Genomic DNA, 26,990 nt, shown 5'->3' with positions numbered 1-26,990 from the left:
GAAATAATTTCAACCACTGGAGAAATTTTATGCTCAAAGTTGTTCACAGGATGGTTAATTAACAAAACACTAGAACATAATGTACAATTATCATGGGTAAATAAATTATAGTACATTACTCTTTTATATAGTATATTATATAACATATAGCATATATAATACAGTGTATTGTATATTATATATTTATATAGATATAAATACTATTTATACACTATTATATATATATAGTCACAGAGTATGGGGGAGAGTTATAGTATAATTACTATAACTGGCAAAACAAATTATAATATAAACCTTTGATAGAATATTGTGCAGCTGCTGAATTTTTTAATATATAATCTATATTTTTAAATTAAAAATACACATATTTAAATGAAAATACATGTATAGAGTGTAATGTTCACGAAGGACCGAAGGATACACAGGGAAAGGTCGCCCTTCCTCTCCCAGGACTTCAATTACTGGCATCCTGCCCCTGAGCTCTGTCACCAGTTTCTAGGGTATTCTTCCTTAAGTACTCAGTGCAGTTATGGATATCTGTACACCTATAGGGCTGTATATATTGATTCTTTTATCTATTGACAGAGGGGGAATTTTCTTTGCCTCCTGTGTTAGTCTGCTAGGGCTGCCATAAAAGGTACCACAGACAGGGTGGCTTAAACAACAGAAATGTATTTGTTACTGTCCTGGAGGCTGGAAGTTCAAGATCAAGGTGCCGGTAGGATTGGTTTCTCCTGAGGTCTCCCTCCTTGGCTTGCAGACGGCCACCTTCTCATTGTGTCTTCACATGGCCTTTTCTCTGGGTACACCCACTGCTTCTATCTCCTGGCATTTTTACTTTGTAGACATTGTGCCCTTCACTGCTGATGTTTCTAATTGTGACGTCGTCCCTGTAGACTGAATCCTTTCTCATCCTTAAGAGCCATTGGCTGTCTTCACACCCTTCTGCTGATGTTCAGAATGAAACTCCTGCTTCTCATTTTTATTTTAGGTTATATTTTTTTGTTTTTATTGGCTGCTTGTTTTTGTTTTCATTATGTAGCCTTTGTTTTGTAGGTCTCTTCTGATAAATTTGGAAAGTTTGAATTTTTGCTCTGGTGTTTATCTTCGAGTTATAATTTCGTGGAAGATGCATCATGCTCTTTCTTCCTGCAGAGCGCTCTCTAGACTCTACTGTGGCCAATGCCAGAGTTCCTCCTTTCACTGCCTCTCTCGTTCTCTTCCATCACCCGATTTTGATAGATTTATATGTGCTTTAATGTTTACCTCGATTCATATGCATATTTGCACAACCCTCTTACTTCGTATATTAGCTATAAATAAATCATGTCTAGACTCCCATAGAAGATGAGGGGGAGAAAAACCTCTGACTTTTTTTCAGCTTTAATTAAACCATGTGATCATTGCCTAGGTTTACATTTGTACTCCAATCTAAATTTTTTAAAGTTTTTGTTTTAATTCAGTCTAATATTATAATGGATTTCACACCTACGGACAGACCTTTTGCTGGATTTTCTCCATTCGGCCCTAGAATTGGCTAAATTTGTCTTCAAGTGGTTTCTTAAAAGGCACCCAAGAACCTCACTGCCTTGGTTTTTGCATATTCCGAAATGTGCGGCCCTTGAATGACCACTTCAGTTTAGAATTCATGGACCACAGCTTCTTTCTTCTGAGGACTTAATAGGCGTTGCCCCCAGCTTCTGGAAGCCAGCCTGCTTTTCTCCTCTGTCCGTGGGCAGCCCACATCCTCGCCTGCCTGGGGAAGACCTGGTCTACACCTACTACCCTAGCATCCTGCCGCGAGCGTCTGCTCTCCTACTCACAGGTCCCCTGGGTTAGACATTAAATCAGATGGCCACACTTACGATGATGACCTTTTTTGGTCTCAGTGCTCATGGATTCCTTTTCAAGTCCAGCAACTGTACTAGCTATGCTGGACCTTCCCATTTGCCCCTCCAGACCCACTCTTGACTCTCTTCCACCCCCCAGGTCCCAGGGTGCTGGCCTGTGTGGGTTACACCTATGGGTGCTCTTGCCCTTGGGGTTCAGGTTGGGTTTGGCCACAGGGAGCACTGGCAAGAGATCCAAGGGAGTGGGGAGAGTGAGTCAGGGTCCTTATTGTCCCGAGGGGTTCTGCAGACTGGCTGCCTCCTCCTGCTAAGTGACCCAGTCCCCACAGCTCTGCCTTGGCTTCTCAAGATCCCCTCGCTTTCTCTCTAGGAAGTACGCTGTCGCTGTAGTTGGTATAGCCAGGATGGATGCCAGAGTGATCTTCCACGAAGAGTATCCAGTCAACACCATCATCATCCATAAGGACTTTGATAATGCAACAATGACCAATGACTTAGCCCTCCTGAAGACGGAGACAGCGATGAAGTTCAACGGCCTGGTCCGATCCATCTGTTTCCTCGGCAGAATGCTGCATAGCCAGCTGATCCTGGAGAACTGCTGGGTGGCAGGATGGAATCCCACATTTGCAGTTAATGCCTTCCTTCCCCTAAGAAGGCTGTGTGGGTGCTAGCAGTGGGGGTGACCTGGATGAACCATTCTGGGGCTTAACTTAATAATGCAGGTGGCTTGAGGTTCTAGAGTTGGGCTGGAACCCTCGCCTAATCGGTCAAGATTCCCAGTGCTTACCCTTCCTGTGGCCATTCTTACATCTGGTCCTTTTCCTCCTAGTCCTATATCAAAACTGGAAGTCCACGGGCAGCTGACAGCATGAAATTAGTGCAAGGTTATAGAGGGGCCGGGGACGTTATTCCCTGAACTAGAGGGAATTGTTCTCTTGTCTAAGCCTGCCTTGTTTTTTTCTCTTATTCTTGGGAAATAAGGAAATGTATCCTCCATAGATGTTGAGCCAGGATGAGTATGTTCTCTGCCTATATTCACATTCAAGTTCAAAGCAAAGGTAGTTTTCAGTAAAATCTCAGACACGGGTTCTGATTTATATGAGGAAAAGGGGTTCATCGGAACAGTTTCTGCTCACTCCCATCTGGACATGTGAGTTGTAGTTGAGTTGACTTAGGGGATGTCTTCTTGTTACTAATTCTTGGGCTCTCTGTTGCATGGTCCAGACAGGAAATCAAATGACAATGAGTATCCTGAGGAAAATCTCGGTGAAAGACATCGACCAGTGTCCCTTACGCAAACTCCAGAAAATGGGATGTGGCAATCACATAGCGGAGGAGACGAAAGAAGTCTGCTTGGTAAGAACACGGCAGAGTAGAAACGCATTGTTGAGAGTAAGCAGTGGTCACTTCAAGGGGTGGTGAGCTCAGGCACAGAACTGTCACTTGAGATTCATGGCTGTCTTGATGGTGGATAACACTTGGCAGATAGCCAGCGCTCAATAAAAACCCCGCTGAGCGGACCACCCAGTCACCCTGTTCAGTATAACATGATGAAGCAATTCCGCTTTCAAACTTAGGTCACCTGCCAGGCTCACATACCGAGCTAAGAGTGCCACGCTTCTACCCTCTCTCCTGGAGAGAAAGGTCTGCGGGGCGGAATTCCTGAGTCCCCGAGGACTGCCCCCACGGGAGCGGGGAATGCTGGGCGCAGGGGTAGGGACAGGCGGCTGCCCAGGTGAAAAGCTGTGGCCCTAGTCCCCTGTGCGCTCCCCAGGAAATGTGACTCTGGGTGGGAGGGAGCAGCTTAAATGAAGGATACAAACAGGAGAGAGAGGAGAGGGGGAAATGTGACCAGTCCAGATCAGAAAGGAAAGGAGTATCAACATTTGAGGAATGAGAAACCAAAAGAGGGAGAGGATTTAGTCTGAGGACTGGGAAGGGCAAAACAATGAAATACGAGCCAGGACGCTACAGGCAAACTGTACAAGTCTACAGATAATTTGTATAATAAAAGGAAAAGTTGTTTTGTTGGAATTTGTGGAGGTGGCTGCCTAGATGGGAAAGACTGTCCTAGACAGACTCACAGACAGGGAGCAGGCTGACAGGTAAGGCGGGTGGGGAGGTTAGGGGGGTGAGGGACTGAGCAAAAAGGAAAAAGGACTCATGGGCATGGACACCTGTGTGGTGATTGCTGGGGGGGTGGGGAGGTAGACATTAGGGGACTAAAGGGTGATGGGAGAAAAAAATATAATAATAAAAAAAAGAGTATTCTATCGTCCACCCCACTTCCAGCAAGAACCAGTGTAAAACATTTTGAGTTGGTTGCACAGATATATTTAAAAAGACACATTTTTTCAGAACTGAAGCCTTCTGCCCTTTGTCACAGGGGGACCCCGGAAACCCACTGATGTGCCAGCTACAGCAGTCAGAGCTGTGGGTGCTGAGGGGGATCCTGTCCCACGGCGGGGAGCCATGCCCTGGCCTGCTCCTGTACGTCATGGTGGAGGACTACAGCGACTGGATCGCAGCCCAGACGGAGACGAGCAGCCTGCCCCTGTCCGCCCTGTACCGCTGGAAGAACCCGGTTCCTTTCCGCAGCTCCTCGCTGCGCCCCGCCGCGATGCAGGGCACAGATTCGGGGCCGCCCCAGGCCCCATGGAGCCCAAGTCCAATCATAAGGCGAGTAAACACCACCGCGAGCGGACACTCTGAGGCCCAAAAGACATACTTGGTCAGCTCGCCTCCGTTGTTCTTTATGTCTGGCTACGATGAGGACCAGATGGAGGACGAATCTCTTTCAGGCCAGGCCAGGATCCATGAGCCCCGGGAAATTATCCTGTTTTCCTTTATGTTTTCTTTTGTAATGTTGTAGAGTCTAGGAGCTAGCCCTCCAAACCAAAGAGTAAGCTCTGGGTGCGAATGCAGGGCATTCGCCATGCTGTTTCAGTGTGTTTTGGATGGTCGCCCACCCGGGCTGCCACAGGCAGGCCCGTGGCTCTCCCTCCTGTCCCACTCCCACACGTGGGAAGGCCACTTTCCTTTGTGCTTGTGAACTAAACGTGGGCTAACAAGTCAGACCGTCAGAGCGCCCTGTGGTTCTTTCAATGTGCACGGCTCCAGGGGCCGGGCTATGAGAACACCTGCCACTGGCCGATGTGGCCTGGGAGGTGACCCTCAGCCTGAATGAAGTCGACGACACCAGTCAGCACGGGGAACAGTGAGTGACAGGACCCGGTGACTGGAAAGGAGCTGATTATTTTAATGGATCACTTTTTGGTCTGCGGTCGTACGTCGCTCTGGCTATTTCCCAGTGGGGCAAATGGCCAACAACTGCTCATTGGTGGTTTTCATTTTATTCCAATCCTTGTGGTACCCTTTTAAGGACATCTGCAAAAACAAAAGGGGGAGAGGGCAGAAGGTCACGTGGAAAAAACCCGATTGCGACTAGACTATTCGGAATGCAGCCCCATCCAGCCCTGGGATGGTGCTCTGCACGCTGCAGGGCGTGGCCACCTAGGGACATCTGGAAGATTCTTCTAGAGTTTGTTGCTGGTCAGTAAAGTGAGAAGTTGCAGGTTTCCTGCTGTGACTCTGCCACTTCTCAGCTTCAGATCTGATGGGCCCCCGTTTGCATCCCAATTGATTTCCCGCCGTGGGAAATGGATCCAAGCGCCATGCCCTGCTACTGATGTCTTCAGTGCGCTCCATGCAGCCTGCCCCCCTGTGCCCTCCCCGCCCCCGCCCTGGTCCCCCACCGCCGGTCTGGGCTTCCCTCTTTTCTGATGCCAGCACAGTTTCGCCCTTTCCCGTTTCCCTTCCACAGCTCGCACGCTGTATCTCAGCAAAGGGCTGAGGGGTTAGTCAGGAACAAAGGGACCTGTGGCCACTGTAAACGCATGGAATCGGGTTCTGCGTGACACTAAAAACCTGCTTTCATTGTTTTAAATACCAGCTTCATGTATAAAGTAGTAATCACTAATTTATCGATGGTGACTGGAGGGATTAAGAAGCTTCCAGAATTCAATATGAAAGCAAGCCACTAAAAACACACTATTGCTAGAGTCGCTTCCTGATAACCTGAAAAGAACTTGCCCCTGACAATGAAAAAGAAGCTTTTTTTTTTAAAAAAAGTAGTCATCCTTTATTTTGGTATAAGAGTTGAAGCGACTGCAGAGACTTCTCACAGACATCACGGGTCCAGACAGACATCTGTACCCTTAGCTCAAAAAACAAAAGCCCAGTAAAAACATGAAGTGCACGAAAGACCGCCCATCTGGGGCTTCTCGGGGACTCACCTCTGCGATCTCCACTTTCCTTTGCCACCTCTTGATGGTCTTCTCCAAGTCCCCATGAATGGCCTTCTCCTTGACATACAGCATCACTGGTGGCACCTGGAACTCGCTCAGCTGCTTCCGAAGCTTCTTGTTCAAAGCCTCGACTTTGGCCCGGTCCTGGGGCGGGGAAGGATCCGTTAAACCCAGGGATCCTTGGTGCTTCCAGCTTGCTGGGACTTACTGGCCCTCCCATCTCTACCCGTGTTCAGTGTAGTTCTAAAAACAATGTTTACATTTTCAGAAGTGTGAGGGGAATCACAAAATTCTAATTTTTTGAAAACAGATTATGATGTTTTCATCCAGTTCAGAAACACTAACTACAGCCTAAAAGTCTCTTCCTTCCTTCTTTCCTTCCTTCAGTTTTGTTTATGTTGATTTCTTAGGTTTGGCTTTTTCTTTGTTTGGGTACAATTATGTATTTAAGTACATATTGATTTGATCTGTCTCAATTCACTTCCGTTTTTTTGTTTTGTTTTTGGTAACAACTTCACATAAAAAACAAATAGCACAAGGAAAGGAAATTATGTGGTAATTTTTTTATAAGTATATTTTATTATGTTGTTACTGTAGTCCTAATTTTTTTCCCACCCCCCCCCTTAGTTCATGTCCATGGGTCGTGCATATAAGTTCTTTGCCTTCACCCTTTCCTATACTATTTTTAACTTCCCCCTGTCTATTTTGTACAAACAAATTATGCTTCTTAATCCCTGCATCATTTCCCCATTTATCCCCCTTCCCCCTCCCAGCTGATAACCCTCCTCATGATCCCCATACCTATGATTCTGTTCCTATTCTGGTTTGCTTAGTTGGATTTTGTTTTTATTTTTTAGATTCAGTTGTTGATAATTGTGAGTTTGTTATCATTTTAGTGTTCATAGTTTTTATCTTCTTTTTCTTAAATAAGTCCCTTTAACATTTCATATAATAATGGCTTGGTGATGATGAGCTCCTTTAGCTTCACCTTGTCTGGGAAGCACTTCATCTGCCCTTCCATTCTAAATGATAGCTTTGCTGGATGGAGTAATCTTGGTTGTAAGTCCTTGCTTTTCATCACCTTGAATACTTCTTGCCAGCCCCTTCATGCCTGCAAAGTTTCTTTTGGGAAATCAGCTAATAGTCTTATAGGCACCCCTTTGTAGTAACTCTATGCTTTTCTCTTGCTGCTTTTAAGATTCTCTCTTTATCTTTAACCTTTGGCATTTTAATTATGATGTGTCTTGGTGTGGTCCTCTTTGGGTCTAGCTTGTTTGGGACTCTCTGTGCTTTCTGGACTTGTATGTCTATTTCCTTTGCCAAATTTGGGGAGTTTTTCTTTTTTATTTTCTCACATAAGCTTTCAATTTCTTCCTCTTCCTCTTCTCCTTCTGGCACCCCTATGGTTCGGATGTTGGCACATTTAAAGTTGTCCCAGAGGTTCTTAAGCCTCTCCCCATTTTTTTCAATTCTTGTTTCCTCATTCTGCACTGGTTGACTGTTTTTTTTCTTCCTTATGTTCCAAATCATTGATTTGAATCCCAGTTTCCTTCCCTTCACCATTGGTTTTGTGCGGATTTTCCTTCATTTCATTTAGCATAGCCTTCACTTCTCCCCTTATGCATTTGCCATACTTAAGCATATCTGTCAAGCCTGTGAGCATCTTTATCACTAGTGTTTTGAACTTTGCATGTTAGGTTGGCTATCTCCTTGTCGCTTAGTTCTCCCATTGGAACTTTGATCCTTTTCCTCTTTTGGGCCGTACTTCTCTGTCTCCTCATCTTGACAGGCTCCTGTGTTTGTTTGCCTCTGTGTCTTAGGTAGAGCTGTCATACCTATTATGTTGTAAAGGGAGAGGGGTCTGAGAGGGAATAATGCCGCTTGCTCAGCACTCGCCCTGTTTCCAGGCACTTCTCCCACTTCCGTATGGGACTGACACCTCTCTAGCTGTTGCCCTGGCCATCGTTCCCAGAGTTTGTGGGTCTGCGGATGTTCTAGGACCGAGTGGCCCTTTAAACAAGCGGACTCCACAAGAGACCGGCAGTTTCTGCCTCCACCCCAACCCCCACTGGTCTGCAGTCAGAAGCAATGAGGCTTGATTTTCCCTGGTGCTGGGACCGTGGACTGCGCGGTCTGGTCCGGTGCTGGGAGTGCTCCTCAGGTGTCCTGACTTTTTAAAATGTGTAACTGCTTTCCGCCAGCCTGCCGCTGCCACCGCTGCTGCTGCCACTGCACCACATTCTCTCCGCCCCAGCTCCGCCCCTCCTACCTGTCTGGATGAGTATTTCTTCTTTATATTTGTTTGTTGGACTTCCATACAGCTTGATTTTCTGGAACTTGTAGTTGTCTCTTGTTTTGAGGTAGTTGTATTCCTTCTTAGTTGTGGAGGGAGACGCAGTGTGTCTGTCTAGGCCTCCATCTTGACTGGAAGTCTGTATGGTAATTTTTTATAAAAGACAGTATTCTTTTCTTAACTGATTTAAGAAGCAATTCATAAAATAATATACATATAATTGTATTGGGGCCTATACCATATAAAAATGTAATATATTTGAGAATAATTGCACAAAGAAGGCAGGCTGAAATGAAGCTGTATTTGAGTAGGCAATTAACCCTGGAAGGTAACTCACATCCACAGAAAGAAATGGAGAGAATGACCAATGGAAATTAGGAAGGTTAAAAAAACAAACTCTATCTATTCCATCTCCTTTCTTCTTTCAGCTTTTGGACCCCTTCTCACATTTATAAAATTAACTCAAAAGGGATTATAAACCTAAATGCAAGACCTATAAAACTCATAAAAGAAGACACAGGAGTAAATCTTCATGATGTTGGGTTAGGTCATGATTCCTTAGCTATAATACTAAAAGCACAAGTGCAAAAGAAAAAAAATAAATGAGTTGGACTTGATCAAAATGAAAAATATTTGTGCTGCAAACAGTACCACCAAGAAAGTGAAAAAGAAAACCCATGGAATGGGAGGAAATACAGGGTGGGGCAAAAGGAGGTTTACAGTTGTCCATATGGAAAATAATACAATAATTAATAACAATACAACTGTACTCACAACTGTAAACCTCCTTTTGCCCCATCCTGTATTTGCAAGTCATATATCTGAGAAGATTTGAGTCCAGATAAAGGATTCTTATAACTCCATGACAAAAAAATAAGTAGCCATTAAAAACTGGGCAAAAGGATTTGAATAGACATTTCTCCAGAGAAGATAGATAAGTAGCCAATAGGCACACGAGAAGATGCTCAATGTCATTAGTCATCAGGGAAGTTCAAATCAAAACCACAGTGAGATGCCACTTTACACCCACGAGGGCAGCCGTTAAAAAACAAACAGGCTGCAAATAACACATAGAGTTACCATATATATAACCCACAATTCTACTTTTAGCTCTATATTCAAGAGAAAACAAAACCTACATTCACACAAAAACTTGTATGTCAATGTTCCTAGCAGCATTATTCATAATTGCCAAAAACAGAAACAGCCCACATGTCCGTCAGCTGATGAATGGATAAAATGTGATCTATGCACGCAAGGAAATATTATTATTCAGCCGTAAAAAGAAACAAAGTACTGACACATGCTATAATATGAATATTAAAAATGTTATTAAAGTTAAATAAGCCAGTCGCCAAAGACCACATATTTTATGTTTCCTTTTATAGGAAATGTCCAGAAAAGGCAAATTCACTGAGACAGAAAGTAGATTAGTGGTCGCCAAGGGCTGGAGGGTGAAAGTGAGGTGCAGTGGTGAATAAGGAAGGATTTCTAATGGGCACACGGTTTCCTCCTGGGGTGACAGAAATGTTCTTATATTATTGTACTGATAGTTCTGCAACTCTGTGCATATACTATAAACCACGAAAATGAACATTTTTAATGTATGAGTTATATGGTATGTGAATTGTATCGCAATAGAGCTGTTGAAAAAGTTTACAAGAAAACTAAAATATACGAAGCAGCAAATGCCAGGCTTTTAAAAATGGATTTCGTGTTTTACTTGTAACCTAATAAATGTCAGCCCCAGCAAACATGTACCACAGAAATTCTGCGCGGTGAGGGCACACACATTTGCTTTAACTTTGTCACCTGCCGCTCTGAACCAAGACTGGCTCTTGGGCAGAGCATGTTGGTTCAGAGTCCTGTGGCTTTTTGGCTGTTGTAGACCAGGTTGGGGACCCACACACTGCTGGGGACAGTTCAGGCCCATTCCAGACAGTGACACTAATAACTGTACTCACAGCTTTAGAGGTTGACGAAGCATGGCTATCCACAAGGGCCGTGGCGGCTGTTGTACAGATACGGAAACTGAGTCCTATCTAATTCAAAGGCTGGAAGCTGGTCAACGCCAAACCTGATGCCCGGCCTTCTGACAACAAGTCCAGTGCCCTTTATCCCCTACTTTCCCAAAGAAGTCCTCTTCAAGTCACGTCCTGGGTGCATTTAACTTGCAGAAATTCAACTTCCCGTGCTCAGCAAAACAATGAGTGCTCTAAGTCACAAGGTAGATGATGCTGCACGTGTTTTCACACGGTGACCACAGGGCCTGGAGGGAGCCCAGGACACAGGTCACAGGTCGACGGTCCAAGCATTTGCTGTACCGAGTAAGAGTTACGTATCTAAAAATCTCTCTCTCCTTTACATAGAACGCTGTGTTTTGGTGTGTGTATGTTTTCTCCTATCAGTTACATTATTACATGCATTATCCATTTTTTGCAAGGTTGTACATACAACACTTTACATATTTTATTTTATGGACCATTTAAGGAATTTTTGAGGAGTATTTGGATTCTACATGATTGCTACCTTATAAGCTGCCTCTGGAACCTAACCCAGCAGTGAAATGCTATGTTACTACTAGACTGGGCGTCTCCAGGTACTACTTTCTCCTTGGCTAGCCCAGAGATATTTTGATTTTTAGGGTCTAGGCTTTTCTAGACAAAAATCAAGGGGGCCTGGATCTTGGTGGACATTGACTCAAGCCCTTGTGGACAAATACCAGAGGTAGCACATTTTACTCTCTCTTACCCCCTCTGCTTGTAGGATTTCTCTTTCAATTTTTTCAAGTAACTCATTTCTCTGCAAGATCTCCTTTTCCAGACTGATGGACATTTCCATTGCTCGGTTTAGCCTGGTCTGAAACATAACAACACAGCAAGCCTTGAGCAAAGCAGATCACTCAGAACTATACAAAGCATAGTAAGCAGGAGAAAAGCAAGGGCCTGCAGGAACTTGGGCCTGCCCCTCTCACAGGGGCCCAGATTTCCAGAATCCTGGTGTCTAGGTGGTGGTGGTGGTGGGGAACCCTAGGAGTCTTGTCCTTACCAGCAGAGTAGCCAGGCGCTGGGACCCAAATCCCGCCCCATCACTTACGAAGAGAAAGTTTGGACAAGTCCTAGAACCTCTCTAAACTTGGTCTGGTCGCCTCATAGGGCTGTGGAGAGGTTCAGTCCTGATGAAGTGCTGAGCACAGCCTCTGACACATGGGGAACGCAGGTGGGGGAACCGATCCCCCGGGAGCTGAAGCAATTTGCCCAAGGTCAGATGGAGACAGGGAGGAGCAGGATTCGAATGCAGGCAGCATCATTTCAGTCCGCGAGCCCCCACTGTCTGCAATGTGGACCTGGGCTTGGCCTGTATGGTTGGAGGAACCCCACCCACCCAGTGCCAGGCACTGGTCATAGAGACAAGGGAGGCCCTCCCACCCCGGAGGCAGCTCGCAGGCTAGACAGAGGTGCAAGAAGAAATGTAAAGCTGCCACTGTGCCAGGCACTAAGAAGCGAGGCCAGTGGTCAGGAAGGTTACCCCGGGGGAAGGGATGCTGGGAAGAGCCGCAAGGCTAAGGTCAAGTGTGTCCGGGTAAAAGGGAAGGGAGCAACACTCCAAGCCAAGGAGAGCCTGGGAGAGGAGGGTCTGAAAGGAGCTGGGAATGAGGCGGGTGCTGGACGCCCCAGGATTGGGTGTGGGGAGAAGGGGGCAGGGCAGGACTTCACTATAAACCAGTAGTTCAGAAGGGAAGAAAGGAGAGCAAAGGGAAGCCATGGTCCCACAACTGACAGAGGCAGGACAGAAACGAAGGGAACGGCAGGGAGTCGCCGGCTCTGATGGGGCAGGGCGTTCGGGAAGATGGGGCTGGAGCGCCTCGGGATTCTGAACAGGATGTCGGTGTGGCATCTTGGCACAGTGTGACTGGACTCTCTGCCTGGGAGGGTCCCACGAGGCTAAAATCAAGGTATTGGCCAGGACTGTGGGTCTCACTGGGGGCTGGGGTCCTCTTCCAAGGTCATGAGTTGTTGGTAGAAGGCATTTCCTTGAGTTTGCAAGACTTAGGCCCCTGTTTTCTTTTTCTGGCTGTCAGTAGGAGTGGCCCTCAGCTCCTCAGGCCACCGCCGATCCCTTCCACATGGCCCCCTCTATCCCCAAGCCAGCAATGGGGAACTTCTCACCTAGCAAATCTTTGTGCTTCAAATCTACAACTTCCTCTTCCAGAAAAAACTCTGCTTTCAGGTTCATGTGATAAGGTCAGACCCCCCCAGCTGATCTCCCTATTTTAAGGTACACTGTGCTGTATAACATAATCTAATGATAGAACAGAGTAGAACCCATCCCATCCACAGTCCTGGGGACTGGACAGGGTATGTACACCAAGGGGAACACTTAGAATTCTCCCTACCACAAGATACCACTAGTTAACAGTCTGTTAGGAGGGACATGAGAGGGTGAAGTGGGTGGAGGGGGACAAATACATGGTCACGAAGGAAATTAGACTTTGGGTGGTGGGCACACAACAGAGTATACAGATGTTGAATTATAATGTACACCTGAAATTGATATGTTATTAACCAGTGTTACTCCAATAAATTTAATTTTTAAAACCCAGTTGATTAATATCTACTGAATACTCTCAAATCATTAAATATATAAATGTCTTTTAAAAGGTGACACATCCAAGCTACAAATGATGATAATATTCAAACGACTATAATATACCAGACTCCACCACTCAGGGCTGTGGGCACAAAGTGGGAGAAAAAGGTGTCCCCTTGATGGAGGCGCACCCACCAAACACAGAAAAGAGGAGACTGTCTTCTTCTCGGCTGTACCCTCAGCACTTACCCTGGACCTGGCACACCACAGGTCCTCGGTACGTTTGGTGATAGAAGAAGTTATTCTGCATGCCCTTAATAAGATCCCACACTCAGGTGTTTGATGCTTATATATATATCAGTAGTCCCTCCTGCGACCGTCCCATCCCCTAAACACACACCTGGTCCACTAGCAGGTCATTCAACAAGAGCAGCTGAGCACCTGCTTTGGCCAGGCATTGTCCTTGGTGCTGGGGACACAGCACAGACCAGCCGAAGCTTGAGGGACAAAAACCCACCTCCAAGAGGTGAAGCATCATGCCTGGTCCCCAGAGGAGCCCCCCATTCAAACTCAGGCCTGACTGCACAGTTCACCGTTGTTCTGCCCCCCTTACCCCCAGGACTTGCTTGTCCACCTCAGGGCGCTTATGAGCACCTCCATCGCCTGCTCTCTATTATTTGTGAGCACAAAGGCCCCTGGGACTCGGACTGAAATGGCTCCCGTTCCGCCCACTGTGGCCCGTGGCCCTGCTGCTCAGGTTCTGCAAACAACCTGAGGCCTGGCTGTGTCATTTTATAAACTGGTCGCTCCACTCCAGACGCCTGGCTTTTCCCCATAAGATCAGGCAGGCAGGCCCTGAGTTGATGTCGCAGGATAACATCAAGGTCCAATGTGATGTCACCTTGCGCTGCCCAGCTCTGCAGCCAGCAAGGGCCTGGGAGTCACGAGGGACTGGCTTCACCTTGAAATACCAGTGATCAGATAAGCTAACTACTGACAAGATAAGTTCCAAGTAGACAATCCGCTGGGTCTTCAGACACATGAACTTCAGAGCGCCAGCACAGCATGGCCTGCACACTTGACACCAGGAGAAGACAGCTGGGTTAGATGGGACATGAATTGGACTAGGACTCCCATCTCTGTCACAAACTTGTTGTCTGAATTTGGCAATTACTCTGCCTCTCTGGGACTCTGGTTTTTCATTTGTAAAAGAAAAATACTGGACAAACATTAGCCTAGTCTAAACACATTTAAATTCACAGTTTAAAATGGCCCTGTGTGGGCCAGATTAAGGCCACCTGTAAGCCACTGATGCCTGCAGCCGCTGCGGCCACCTGGGTCCCAGGCCGGGGGTCCGCAACCCTGCTCTCTAAAAGGCCAAACAAATAGTAAATAGTTAAGGTTTTGCAGGCCAAGAGGCAAAACTGAGGCTATTATGTAGTGACGTATATGAACAAGAGAAAAAAAAATTTTTCCACCAATGTTTTGTTGATAAAATTTCAAACATGATAATTACGTACAATATTTTCACTACGGGTATACAAGAAGAATGGAATTTCTGGGGGAGAAACCAATTTTGCTCAGTTGGGTCTCAAAGGTAGTGTTCTCTACCAAAGAGGTTGCAAATGTTCTATAAAAACCATCCTTAGCTCCCCAGCTAGTGGCCGGGATACACTGGCCCCATCAGGTGACCATTGCATTAGCCAGGTGCTAACAGGGTGATCAGACAGGATGGCCTGGGAGAGGACAGGCCCTGTTCATGCCTATAGTCCTGCTTAACTATTAATAGTGCCTCTTTTTCTCCAAAAGGGCTCTGTGTGGATGAGGAATTATTTAGTAGTTCTCTGATTTATAGCTAAGATGGTTATCCTTTGCAGGGTTTTAAGCAGGGAAGTGCTCATTATATGCCCTAATAAAACAGGGCCTTAAATGTGGTAGTTCTCAAAACTCACCATGCATACAAATCATCTGGGGAGTTAAAAAAAAAAATGCATGGCCCTCACCCCCTAATTCCATTGGTCAGGGTGAGACTAGGGGGCCCTTATATTTAAAAAGGTAAAAGCTCCCCGGGTGGTTCTAATATGCAACCAGGGTTGCGGGAACCTTCGAAGTGTCTTAGGAGACGTGGCTCTCACAAGAGAACTCGGGGCAGGACATCTGAGCCCTTGTGGGGAACTGCTGTGGTGCATGGGACCCTCACTGTGGCTGGAAAGGTGGGGGCAGGAAGCCGCCCGGGACCTGGGCATCAGGGTGGACCTTACTTTGTGTGCATTGAGGACCTGCAGGGTGGCTCCAGACAGCAGCTTGAGCTGGGTCAGTTCTTGATTCTTTGCTTCAATCGTCTCTAGAAACTGAGCGTTCTCGATCTTCAGCTGCTGAAAATCAACATGGTGGAGGGCCTCGCCCACCTCTTCCTTCTACAGCTCAGACACAGGAGAGAAACGAGAGGAGGTTGTTGTGACTGCTGCATGTATGGCTCACACCCTGCAGCTCCAGGTTTGGAAGTCAGGCATCATTCAGTCATTCAACAAACATGGATTGCGTATCTGCTTGGTGCCAGGCATGGCACTGGGCCCTGGGGACAGAGATTTGAGTAAACAGGGTACTCCCTGGCTTCAAGGAGTACATATTTGATGAGGGTTCACAGTGCTCCAGGTCGGGCTACTCAGAACAGATTGGAGCAAGACCACCCCTTCCTTGGGTCTCCGAGTGCAGCCCAGGCCCAGCATCTCCTCCAGCTGAGCTGACTTCATCAGGCTCCCTGTGGCTAAGCCATCTGGTACCTGTGCAGCTGTGCTGGGGACCAACGCAGAGGATCTCACCTTTGTCCTCAGTCACTTTTCGTTGTTAAAGCTGTCCAAATAGTTGAGTCTTTTGAGATCCCAGGTTGATCAAGCAATAGTTGCTGGACATGTTACTTTTCCTGCCCAGTGGCACACCATCGTCAGTGGCCACCTCTGATGTGCACGCCATCAGTGCCCAAACTCAAGCGGACAACCAAAGTGCTGAGCTGGGAGAGGCTGGCACCATGTAGCACATGCTGGAGACCCTCCCTGTCTGCGTTACTGCCTTTAGTCAGAGCCCACAGGGTCAGCCGTTCGATGACTCACTGTAAACACCACAACCGTGACACCCAGGCCACGTCCCCCAAAACGATCAACAAGTAGGACATGAGGGCCTTTTAAATTCACGCCACTCTTTCTACAGAATTACCAGCTCAGTAACAGTATCGGTTTCCCACGGCTGCTGTGACAAATTACGACAAATTCAGTGGCTTGTAAAACAACACAAATCTATCATCTTATAGCTCATGACATCAGAGCCCAAGATAGTTCTTTGGCCTAAAATCAAGGTGTTGGAAGAGCTGCATTCCTTCTGGAGTCTCTAAGGAGACTGTTTCCTTGCCATTGCCAGCGTCTGGAGGCCACCTGCATTGCTTGGTTCCTGACTCCTTCCTCTGTCTTAAAGGCACATCACTCTGAGGTCTGCTTCTATTATCACATCTCAGCTCCCGCCTCCCACAGAAGGACCCCTGATCATATTGGACCCACTCGAAGAATCCAAGATTCTCTCTCCATCTCAAGATCCTTGACTGAATCACATCTGCAAAATCCTTTTGCCTTGTGGAGCAACACATTCAGACTCCAGGGATTGGGACACGGACATCTTTGGGTGGACACCATTCTATCAACTACAGTAACCTTGAAAAAGAAAAAGAAAAAACGAAAAAGCCACCTACCTGCCTCAATTGTAAAAGCATCTTTTTCCTCTGGACTTTGAGCAAAACATTTTTCAAAAGTAATTTATCCTTTATGTGATCCTAAAAATAAAAGTAAGTTTTAATCCATTTCTCTTCTTCTTCCCTGTTGGTTTGAAAAGCTGTTAAGTCTGAGGCTACAAACCTGACCTTAAGCCCTAACAATCAGTCACTTATTTGAAGTTTTTTTGTTTTTCGTTTTTGTTTTTTTACATATACCCAAGCTGGTGTTGCTATAGCATTTCATTCATGACCAAGAAGCAGAGGAAGCTGGGTCTGCTCCATGCAAATTTTCTATTGCTTTTAAATTCAAGATAACTTGGGTATAGGGGTATTTCCTTGCAAAATGATCTTATGCTGCTTTGGGCTTTTATTCTCTTGGTAGCCTACACAATTTTTATTACTTATAACATATGAGGATTCGTAAGCCTCCCTATCTCCAGGATCCAAAGGTTGATATACTACACAATCTTTGGATGTATAGGAGCATTTTATGCCTCATCATTATAATAATGGAACTCAAAGAGCTTGCGATGTACCTGCCCCATGCCATAGAGTCACCTGACTAGATGGGCTGAGATATTTCTTAAGAAAACATATCAGATCTTGAAACAGATAGCAACAATAAAAAAGAAGTCATCTAGCTGAGGTACTATTGATATTCGGCCTGCCTGGTTGATTTTAGCATTGATAAACTTGCATTTTAAGACCACACATGCGCGCGCGCGTGCGCACACACACACACACACACACACACACACTCCCCTGGCTGGTGTGGCTCCGTGGATTGAGCACAGGCCTGTGAACCGAAAGGTCGCCAGTTTGACTCCCAGTCAAGGCACATGCCTAGGTTGCAGGCCGGGTCCCTTCCCATTTCTCTAAAGTAAGTAAATACATTTTTTTTTTTTAAGACACACACTTTGGGAGATGTTAGAAATCTCCCTGTATGAGCAATGTTGTTGGGGGAGCAGTGGAGTGGGGCTGCCTCGCATGGGTCCTCTTTACATCATCTCTCTGTGAATCTCTTCTCCCTTCCTGAGCCTCAACCTCCTGTCCACTCACCCTCCGGCGGTTCATGTCCTCGATGTACTTCATCACTTTCTGAGTAGCCAGAATACTCCCTTTCTTCTTGGAGATGGTTTTTAGAATATCTTTTTCAAACTCGTGCACTGCCCTCTGAACTTCAGCCCATCGAATTTCGGCTTCCTCGATGACAGCCTGCAGGAGTCAGCACAGAGAGGGAACAGTTTCCAAAGATTCTCGAGGACATATCCCTCTAAGGAAACCTACGTTCTCAGGCCTCTCTGTGTCTCGATGCATAATGTTTCTTCTTAGGCTTAGAAACATATCCTTAGGATGCAGTTTAACTATATGAATGTTATTATTTAAAAGCATGCCTCAAAAAAGTTAATAGTTTCCATAAAAAGGGAGCAAACAAAAACAGAGCCTCGGGTATCTTTATAAACATGTACTTTCATGTTTGAAGTATTATTTATTCATTAAAAATGAAAACATTAATATAATAAATATAATATAGTATAAGTATCTGAAAGAATGGACACCAAAACATTAACCACAGTCACATCTGGGGAGATGGATTAGCGGGGAGACAAAGAAGCACCCTTACTATATGCTTCTGTAATTTGGAAAAACATATTATAAATGAATATATGTATTGACATGGAAAGACATTATTAAATGAAAATACAGTTGATATCTTTTCATAAAGAAATTCATACATGCGTATGAATATGTTTTCAAATGTGCTTCTTTTAGCTTACCTGTATGTTTAAGTTTTGCTACAACACATAGAGAATATCTTTAAACAAGAAACACAGAAACACTTATTGTCTGAAAGAATAAAATGAGAAGTTATCTGTAGCCGCAGAGTAAGTCACTGGGCGCTGAGAAGCAGAAGGGTCTTCCTTCGCAGGCGGGCCGCTGGCCCCAGCCTCTTCCCTCCCCATCGTATTCACGTGCTGGACCGTCCATCCAGCTTCCAAGCCATTCCCGGCATGGCAGTCTCTGCTCAGTGGTCCTTGCTGGGGTCTTGCTAGCAAGGTCTCACAGCCCTACTCCGCCTGCGTTCCTAATACGGGAAACGCCCTGCGAAACACCCACTTCTCTGAGCACACCAGCGCCCTGAACGCCGACAACCTGCCACGCTTGTTCCCACCCTCACTTTCTTGCTCATGTCGCTCACCTTACCGAGGAGGCCCCGCTTTTCCTATTCCTTACACTAAGGGCATCATTCTTCAAGGCTGTGCCGATCCCACGTCCAGCCCTGCCTCCTCAACAACGTCTTCTCTGCCCGCTAGCCTACGCTGTGATGTTTATAGCACACCACCCCGGGCTCCTTTAACATACTGGAGCTCAACAACGCCCATTTGCAAAGAGAAAGCAGCAAAGTGGGGTGAGGACTTAATTGGGAGGGTAATGCACTACAAGCAGTTCCATCAGTGGAGACGTGCATCCCCTGATGCACCCCTCTGGACACAATGAGTGTGGTTCTGTGTGTGTCCACATTTAGAAATAGAACAGACATGTATACCTGTCATACAACATGGCTCTCTAGTACCAGCCAACAATGTCCCCCCATGGGCAACCTCCCTAATGGTGATGTTTCTCTTCCGGAGGAACGGTGACCATGTTGGTCTCCAACAAGACATGGATCAGTCGTGCATGTTGCAGGTGGAGGGTGGCTTAGGGGGTTTTCAACCGACTTGCTGACTTAAACCTCAAAGCCCTTGTATTATTAAGAAAATATCATGCATCTTTAAATACGTAGGGGTTCACTGTGCTAACCTCTATACATTCGTATATTTTTGAAATTTTCCTTTTAAAAATGTTTAGAATTTGTTGTTTCCTTGAACAGGTGGTAAGTTCCTTAAAGGTAGGCCCTCAATTTGTCTTAATCTGCTTGTATTTCTTTCAAAGGAGCAACAATTATATGAACATGCCATAGGTACTTCTTGGCTGGGTGGGAGTGAGGAGCCCAGGAGGGATGTCCTGCGGAGAGAAAGGTTTACCTCATGATACTGCAGGTCCCGTTCGGCATTGGCCCTCATGTGCCTTATTTCATCCTTCATGTCTTCCAGCTCCTTTCGTACAAGCTCGCATTTCTGGTCAACGCTGAGGCATGTCATACGCTCAAAACCTGAACGGGATTTGGATCTATGCCTGCCTCGCAACTATACCTCGAGAAAAACAGCCACAGTCAAGTAGGAATCGGGAATAAGGCAGTCCAAGGTGGGCATCAAAATGACCTCCCAGACCCGCTGGAAATAACTTGAATGACAGCCAGAGTGAACATATTGGGTGGGAAAGGATTCTGGATATTAGGTCTGAGTTGGGATCTACTTCACCAGTCAACCTGAGGCCCTGAGCTAAATACGTCAAAGGCCTGTGCTTGACAATGAACTAAAAATAAATAAGGGAAAGTGTCTCAAGGTCGGAGAGACTGTGAACCTGCTCTAGGCTAGCATTCAAGTCGGTGTCAGTGCTTCCCGAACTGAACACAGAGGAGAGGTTGCATCCAGGCTGCGGTGTTCAGCCAGGACAAGCAAAGAGACAAAAGTGTTGGGTTTCCTCTGCATGTAAGCCACAGGTTGTAACCAGGTGGCCCAGGAAATATATGGACGTCAAGTTGGGATTGTTTGGCTAACAAAGGATAGGCTTACGCACAGTTATAAGTTTTTTTAAATTACCCACCAAAATAACTCAAATTTCCAGCTTCTCTTGAAAAATCAACTATTCTGGCAACATCAGTCTGCCTGGATGTCCCTTTTAGATAAGGAAGAAAATGTCCCATGCCCACACCAGGCCCACTTCACCTGGCTGGGGCTTATAAACAGAGTCTCCCAATTTAAGGGCATTATTTCAAACAAACTAAGATATTCTGGGAGAGTCAATCCACTAATCATTGAACCTGATTCCCTTCACACCGACTTAAAAGAGAAACCTTGAAGGGGAAGGAAGAATCAAAATAAGAACAGAGACGAAGTCATGTGTCACTTGGCCAAAGAAGCACACCAAAGGCAGGTGCACGAATACCACTTGCATCTAAAGGGACAGACTAAAACAATTGTTAAATCTCCACTGTGTACCTGTGCAAAGTCTGCTCCTGATGTTTTCATTTCGGATATTCGTAGAGGTTGCTGATCCCTGGTTTCCAGTTTATTGTAATATTTCTCAAACATCTCTGTCTCAGTTTTGAGAGCAGCGTTTCCATAGCTACAAGACAGAGCAGCTATGAGTAAGTTCTATTAATAGGAGTTTAAACACCAAATAAGTAGTTTTAAACACTTACTGGCTATGTATGACCTTCTGCAAGATACTTAACCTCTTGGTGCCTCAATTTCCTCATCTGTAAAATGGGAATAATAACAGCACCTCACTTTTAGCATTGTGATAAGTTCTACAAAGCCTTCAGCACAGTGCCTGGCACATAGTAAGTGCTACTAAAGTATTTGATATATTTTTAAATACATTCGAATGAGCCATAGAATCTAAAGCACTGGTATTACATTGAAAATTGTGGCAGAGATGAAGCTACAAGTTTCATCTTCAAGTATCTTCTAGCATGTGCCTTGACTGGGAATTGAACCAGTGACCCCTTGGTTCGCAGGTTGGTGCTCAATCCTCTGAGCCACACCAGCCAGGGTGAGGCTTCGTTCTTAAAAGTTACACACATCCATAATCTTCAGATGTTTCCTTTGATTTATGTTTTTCAGGTTTTTTAATTTGTAGCAACCCACAGATGAAGTATCCACTGGAAGTTTATTATAAATGGTGGAGAAGATTTGAACAGATGGTTTTTAAACAACTAGAGATGATAAACCTAGTTTATCCTGTATATGCCAAGATTATGACTCTTTAACTTCCTATACATACATGTAGCAGGCATACATGTAACACACATGCATGCATATGTTTATGCTCAAGATAGAACAGCTTCGGTATTTTATTACATTATTGAGTTCATGCTTCTTTGGCTGAATTTTAAGTGGAAAAGGCTCAATCGAAAGCCCAATAAATCAAAGCGCCTTTCTTTTTCAGCATGTCGTGTTCCCACTGTAGGCTATGGAGCTCACCTGGTTCTGAATCCCAGCACTGCCACTGACCAGCTGTGTGACCTTAGGAAAGTGGCTTGGCCTGTGTCTTTGTGTCCTTATACACCTCCTAGAGTTACTGTGCCATTCTATAAAGTCAGATATGCAAAATACTTTGCACATAATAAGCACTCGAAAAATAGTAGCTATTAGTAATTGTGCCTCAGTGCTGACCTAAACTAGTTATCGAGGCGTGACAGAACACCTATTCATCCAGAGCCACAACGTTCTGTGTGAGACCAGTAAGTTGTACAATTACCTCAACTACATCATGGAATCTCAATATCCAATTTACCTTCTTTCGTAGGTATAAAGCAGACTGCGGAAAATGCAGGATACTGGGCCAGTCCTTCTTTGCTGGCTACCTCCATGTTTATACAGTGGTTCAGGCACAAATTGTCTCGTACTAAAAATATCTCAGCTGCCATCTTAATTTTATCATAGGTTCTTAGCATTGGAAAGGGGCTGAGAGGTCACCGGGTCCCACCTGCCGCAGAGCATTGGAATGGCCAAGCGCATAGCGTGGCACCAGGCAGATCCACCAGGCTGAAGCTCCGCTTCACCAATACCCTCTGGGCTTCCCACCACCGGCCCTACGCCCTCGCCCCTCCACACTGTCCTGGCTCCATCAACGGCTTGTTAGCTCAGTGGCAGAGGACACGCAGGGGTATCGGGCAAAGGCAAGTGTTTCTCCCCCAAAGTGGGGGCCTCAGTTTCATCAGTGTTCAATGCGGACTTTATCGTCTCCATGCTGCACCAAGGTCCGAGCCCACACGATGAGTAGGGGCCGCCCCGGAAGCCAGCTGGCAGGTACCTGAGCTCTTCCAACAGCGCGCACAGCTGGATAACAGGCAGCTCCTCCGCGACCTGCGCCTCGTTGACAGACGTCTCAGTGTCCTCTTCAGTCATCACTCTAACTAAGCAGCCCTTGCCAAGGCCGAGGGTAGCCCAGAGCGTGGAGTGCTTGCAGCCACGCGTCAGTCGGGCTGCAACCCAGCAGTGCGTTGCCTGGCGACCGAACGCAAACATGAGGGGAAGGGCTTTCCGCAGGCCCCGCCCAGCGCTGCCCCGCCCATCTCTGCGCTGAGCAGAGCGAGGTCGCTGTCCTTGACCAGACACCTATGTGCTTCCGCTTTTACACCTTCAACAGTAATTCTTAAAATGATAATAATAGCAGCTGCTGTTTATCCAGCACTTACTGTGCGCCCGGCACCGTGTTAAGCACAGCTGATGAATATCCTTGCAACCGCCTTGTAATAATATCCATTACTTTCTTTATTCCCCAAACGACGACACTGAGACCCAGAAAGGGAACTGGGTTTGTTGGAGTGTCTTCCGTCCCCACTCTCACTGTGAGGCCTCTCCTCCGTTCAGCACCTGGTGCTTCATACGTACTCACTGCGCTTTCTCTTAGATACCAGTATCCCGCATTCCTGAAAGGAAAAAAAAACCGACTGATCATTAAATAGGTATAAATTCAATAGACATCCCTAAATAGGCGCTGAGTGTGTCCCGAGAGTCTCGCCAGAATGCATGGAGCAGACCATCCCAGCCCTCAAGGAGTTTCCGGTTAAAGGAGGGGACCGGCCCCTCCACAAGCTGTAGTGACCTGGAGTGACGGCAGTAACGAATGACAAGGTCGTGCCACCCACCAGTTTTGTAGTTCTCATCTCCCCTCATCCTTGCAAGTCGTATGAAATTGCTGTTATTGTCTTCATCTTACAGATCAGGAAACCGAGAAATCGATACTTAGAGGAGCTGCCCACGGCCGCGCGAGAATGGCATCAAGCTCTAGCGGGACCCAAAGTCCACACTGTTAACTTCTCCGCTGAGCTCCAAAGGACTTTTGTCTTGCTGCTTAGGGACACAGGTTTAGGGCCAGAGAGGATCACTGGAGGTGACAGCAACAAGGCTGAACCCTGCCACCACCACCTTCTCTCTCTGCTGCGAGGCCCCTTCCGGCTCTGGGAGCAAGGCAGACCACATCGAGGAGTACTTACTACGCTCACAGACCAGGGGATACAAATGGATGCCAGTCCCAAGAGGACCCAGAGAAGGAAAGGGGCCTGCAGCAGGTCTGGGCCTCAGGGTGCAGCAGACCCAGTGGAGCTAGCAGTATCAGCGGTGGGAAAAGGTGCTGCCCGAAGCTTTCTGGAAGAGCCAGCGGGAAAATCAGGATGCAATACCTGGAATTTTGGAAAAAGACCTGCTGTCCACAGCAGGAAATATCATGCCTTTTGAGAAACCGCTCCTGGCCAGTCGGTTTGGCAACAGGCCATAGTAGATTATGATGTGAAAAGCTGACTCAGCTTGCAAGCTTTAAATAATCATACTGATGATTGCCATGGATATTTCTTCATATCCTTATTACCAATTAGGTGATATATTATTGCTTATTAAAAATGCTTCTAACAATTGTTTCAGTCACTCTTTGTTGTGTGCTAGCTACATGCCGGGCGCTGTGCTCAGCACGTTCCACCCATTCCCGCATTGCGTCAGCATGATGGTTCTCTGAGATATTGGTACCTTCTCAGCCTCCATTGCACTCAGGAGACGGAGTTTCAGAGGACTTTAGCGACTCTCTGAAGGTCACATAGCTTTACTGGGTGGGGCTGAAATTCAAACCCGGGTTTATCCCACTGTGCTCTTTCTTTTCATCAGATCCATCCTGTTAGAGCTGTGGTTGTAGGTTGGGGGTAGGGAAGGGACTATTTTGCCCTCCCAGGAGACGTTCAAAAATACCTGGAGACATTTTTTGTTTGTCATAACCGAGGGGGGTACTATTATCAGGATAGAAGCCAGGGATGGCACTTGGATTAGTTTCCCAATACTGATGTCACAGATAACCATAAACGGGGTGACTTAAAAGCACAGAAATGTATTGTCTCATAAACCTGGAGGCTAGAAGTCCAAAAACAAGGTGTTGGCAAGGTCACGCTCCCTTTGAAGTCTCTAGGGAAGAATCCTTCCCAGCCTCCTGTGGCTTCTGGCAGTTCTTGACATTTCTTGACTTGTAGCCCTATCACTCCATCTTCACGTGGCCTTCTTCCTTGTGTCTTGTGTATCTGCTCCTCTTCTTATAAGGACAGAAGTCGTTTGATTCAACAATGACTGGTGTGGCTCAGTGGGTTGGGCATCCATCTGCAAACTGAAGGGTCGCCAATTTGATTCCCATCAGAGCACACACATGCCTGGGTTTCAGGCCAAGTCCCCAGGTGGGGTTGTGTGAGAGGCAACAGATTGATGCTTCTCTCCCTCTCTTTCTCCACGCCCCCCCCTTTTTTCTCTCTTAAAATAAATAAGTAAATAAATAAATAAAATCTTTAAAAAGAAAAAAAAATAAGTCATTTGATTCCAGGCCAATCCTAAATCCAAGATGATTCCATTTCAAGATCTTTAATTACATCCGGAAAGATTCTTATTTCCAACAAGGTCACATTCTGAGGTTGAAGGAGCATGTGAATTTGGGCGGGGCATTATTCAACCCACTACACTGCTAACCACCCTTCATGCACAGGACAGCCCCCCCACAACAAAGAATTAACTGGCCCCAAATATCAATAGTGCTGAGGTTGGGAAACTCCGCTTTAGAGGGAGGTATTTCTTCTCCAGGAAGCGATGAGAATGTGCCTGTGCTAATCCAGATCCAGACGGCTACAAACAGAAAGGGTCCCAGAGCAGCTTAAAATCTAGAGCCCACCCTCACCTCCACTTTTCGGGGACCACTTTTTCTGACAGCCTCCAGTATCTCCATGTGGATGCTGCCCCCAGCCTAGCATTTTTGTAGCACTCTATACTTTGACTTAAGAATGATACGGTCAGACCCACCTAAAGTATTACACTTCAACCATAAACAAGAAGTGCCTGGCCTCTTCTTCCCTCAAAGGGAAGATGCCGGAAAATCAGATGGAGGAATCTAGGCTTATGGGCAAGTGATTATCTGCATAGTATAGAAAAAAGAGCAGCCCTGTGAGGTGACCACCATCTGTTGGCTGCCAGAGCACTTTCCTCTATTCTTTCTTTTTTTTTGTAAAGATTTTATTTATTTATTTTTAGAGAGAGAGGATGGGAGGGAGAAATAGAAGGAGAGAAACATCAATGTGTGGTTGCCTGCTGCATGCCCCAACTGGGGACCTGGCCCACAACCCAGGCGTGTGCCCTGACGGGAATTGAACAGGTGACCTGTCGGTTTGCGGGTGGATGCCCAGCCCACTGAGCCACACCAGCCAGGGCTCCTCTATTCTCTCAATAACTATGTTGAGTACCTGCGCTGTGTCTGGCCCTGGGGAGGCTGCAGTGACCAGCAAGGCTGTGTGCCTGCTCACAAGGAGCTTCCAGCCCGACGTGAAGAATTATGGTGAGGTAGGTGCTGTAAGAGGGAAACACAATGCGCGCAGATTTCAGGGGGTCGAGAAAAGCTGGGTCAAATGAGTTCCAAGCTGAGACTTAAAGACTGAGTAGGATTCAAATCCAGATGAGTCAGACTCCTGAGTCCAGACCCAACCGCTAGCTTAGCCCCCAAGCAAAGACCACGGGAACAGTAGAATTGGGAGGAGAGCGCTTGTGTAAAGGGCAGAGTCAGAGGGTTCCATGACCTGAAGGAAGGTCAGTTCATGACTCACCCCAAAGCAGGAAAGTCATTATTAAAGTCCACCTCCTGGATTTCCTCCTCGTCCTCCGGAGGCTCCCTTTGACCTCCTTTGTAATGTGAGTTGTTTGGGGGCTTTCTCCTGGTGCCCACGTCCAAGCCAACTTCCTTCTCAGTTTCAGGGGACCAAAAGCCTCGGATGCTCAAGTTCCCGTATAAAATGACATAGTATTTACACATAGCCTACACCCTTCCCCTTGTACACTTTCAATCATCTCTAGATCACTTGTAGTACCTAATACAAGGTCCATGCTTTGTGAACAGTTGTTATACTGTATTGTTGAGGGGATAATGACAAGGAAAAAAGTCTGCGTGTGTTCAGTGCAGAGGTAACTGCCTGTAGGCCCAATTATATAGTACATGTCAGCAACAGCATAACTTCTTTTTTCAAGTATTTTTGATGTGCAGTTGGATGAATCCCTGGATGCAGAACC

At 46.2% G+C, this 26,990-nt stretch overlaps 2 protein-coding genes and 1 long non-coding RNA gene across 3 annotated transcripts; 1 reads left to right on the top strand and 2 right to left on the bottom strand.

Moving 5' to 3' along the window:
- The first annotated feature begins 2,220 nt into the window (after positions 1 to 2,220).
- PRSS54 (serine protease 54) lies at positions 2,221 to 4,953 on the top strand. Its single transcript, XM_090260615.1, has 3 exons — positions 2,221 to 2,479; positions 3,075 to 3,206; positions 4,237 to 4,953. Exons 1-3 carry the CDS (start codon positions 2,255 to 2,257, stop codon positions 4,720 to 4,722), a joined length of 843 nt encoding a protein of 280 aa, XP_090116741.1. The 5' UTR covers positions 2,221 to 2,254; the 3' UTR covers positions 4,723 to 4,953.
- CFAP263 (cilia and flagella associated protein 263) lies at positions 4,180 to 22,889 on the bottom strand. Its single transcript, XM_090260614.1, has 9 exons — positions 22,723 to 22,889; positions 20,904 to 21,030; positions 19,827 to 19,988; positions 17,860 to 18,015; positions 16,780 to 16,860; positions 15,302 to 15,457; positions 11,202 to 11,309; positions 6,146 to 6,301; positions 4,180 to 5,237 (listed from the first exon to the last, which is right to left on the bottom strand). Exons 1-9 carry the CDS (start codon positions 22,815 to 22,817, stop codon positions 5,151 to 5,153), a joined length of 1,128 nt encoding a protein of 375 aa, XP_090116740.1. The 5' UTR covers positions 22,818 to 22,889; the 3' UTR covers positions 4,180 to 5,150.
- A 1,877-nt stretch (positions 22,890 to 24,766) lies between these two features.
- Positions 24,767 to 26,644, bottom strand: LOC149994016 (uncharacterized). The gene is made up of 2 exons (XR_016507896.1): positions 26,531 to 26,644; positions 24,767 to 25,056 (listed from the first exon to the last, which is right to left on the bottom strand). It is a non-coding gene; the product is annotated as an uncharacterized LOC149994016 (long non-coding RNA).
- Between the last annotated feature and the right edge of the window lie 346 nt (positions 26,645 to 26,990).

The sequence above is a fragment of the Furipterus horrens genome, unplaced genomic scaffold, assembly GCF_987537825.1.
Source record: "Furipterus horrens unplaced genomic scaffold, mFurHor1.1.pri manual_scaffold_13, whole genome shotgun sequence".
Classification (NCBI taxonomy): Eukaryota; Metazoa; Chordata; class Mammalia; order Chiroptera; family Furipteridae; genus Furipterus; species Furipterus horrens.
The sequence above is the reverse complement of the archived record's forward strand: the minus strand, read 5'-3'. Positions and strand labels throughout refer to the sequence as shown.

Coding starts and splice junctions, on each gene's coding strand:
- PRSS54 (XM_090260615.1), top strand. CDS start 2,255: ATGGATGCCAGAGTGATCTTCCACGAAGAGTATCCAGTCAACACCATC. Junction 2,480..3,074: donor GATGGAATCCCACATTTGCA/GTTAATGCCTTC, acceptor TGCATGGTCCAG/ACAGGAAATCAAATGACAAT. Junction 3,207..4,236: donor AGACGAAAGAAGTCTGCTTG/GTAAGAACACGG, acceptor CCTTTGTCACAG/GGGGACCCCGGAAACCCACT.
- CFAP263 (XM_090260614.1), bottom strand. CDS start 22,817: ATGACTGAAGAGGACACTGAGACGTCTGTCAACGAGGCGCAGGTCGCG. Junction 19,989..20,903: donor CAGGAGCAGACTTTGCACAG/GTACACAGTGGA, acceptor CTCGAGGTATAG/TTGCGAGGCAGGCATAGATC. Junction 18,016..19,826: donor GGGACCTGCAGTATCATGAG/GTAAACCTTTCT, acceptor TGACTCCTGCAG/GCTGTCATCGAGGAAGCCGA.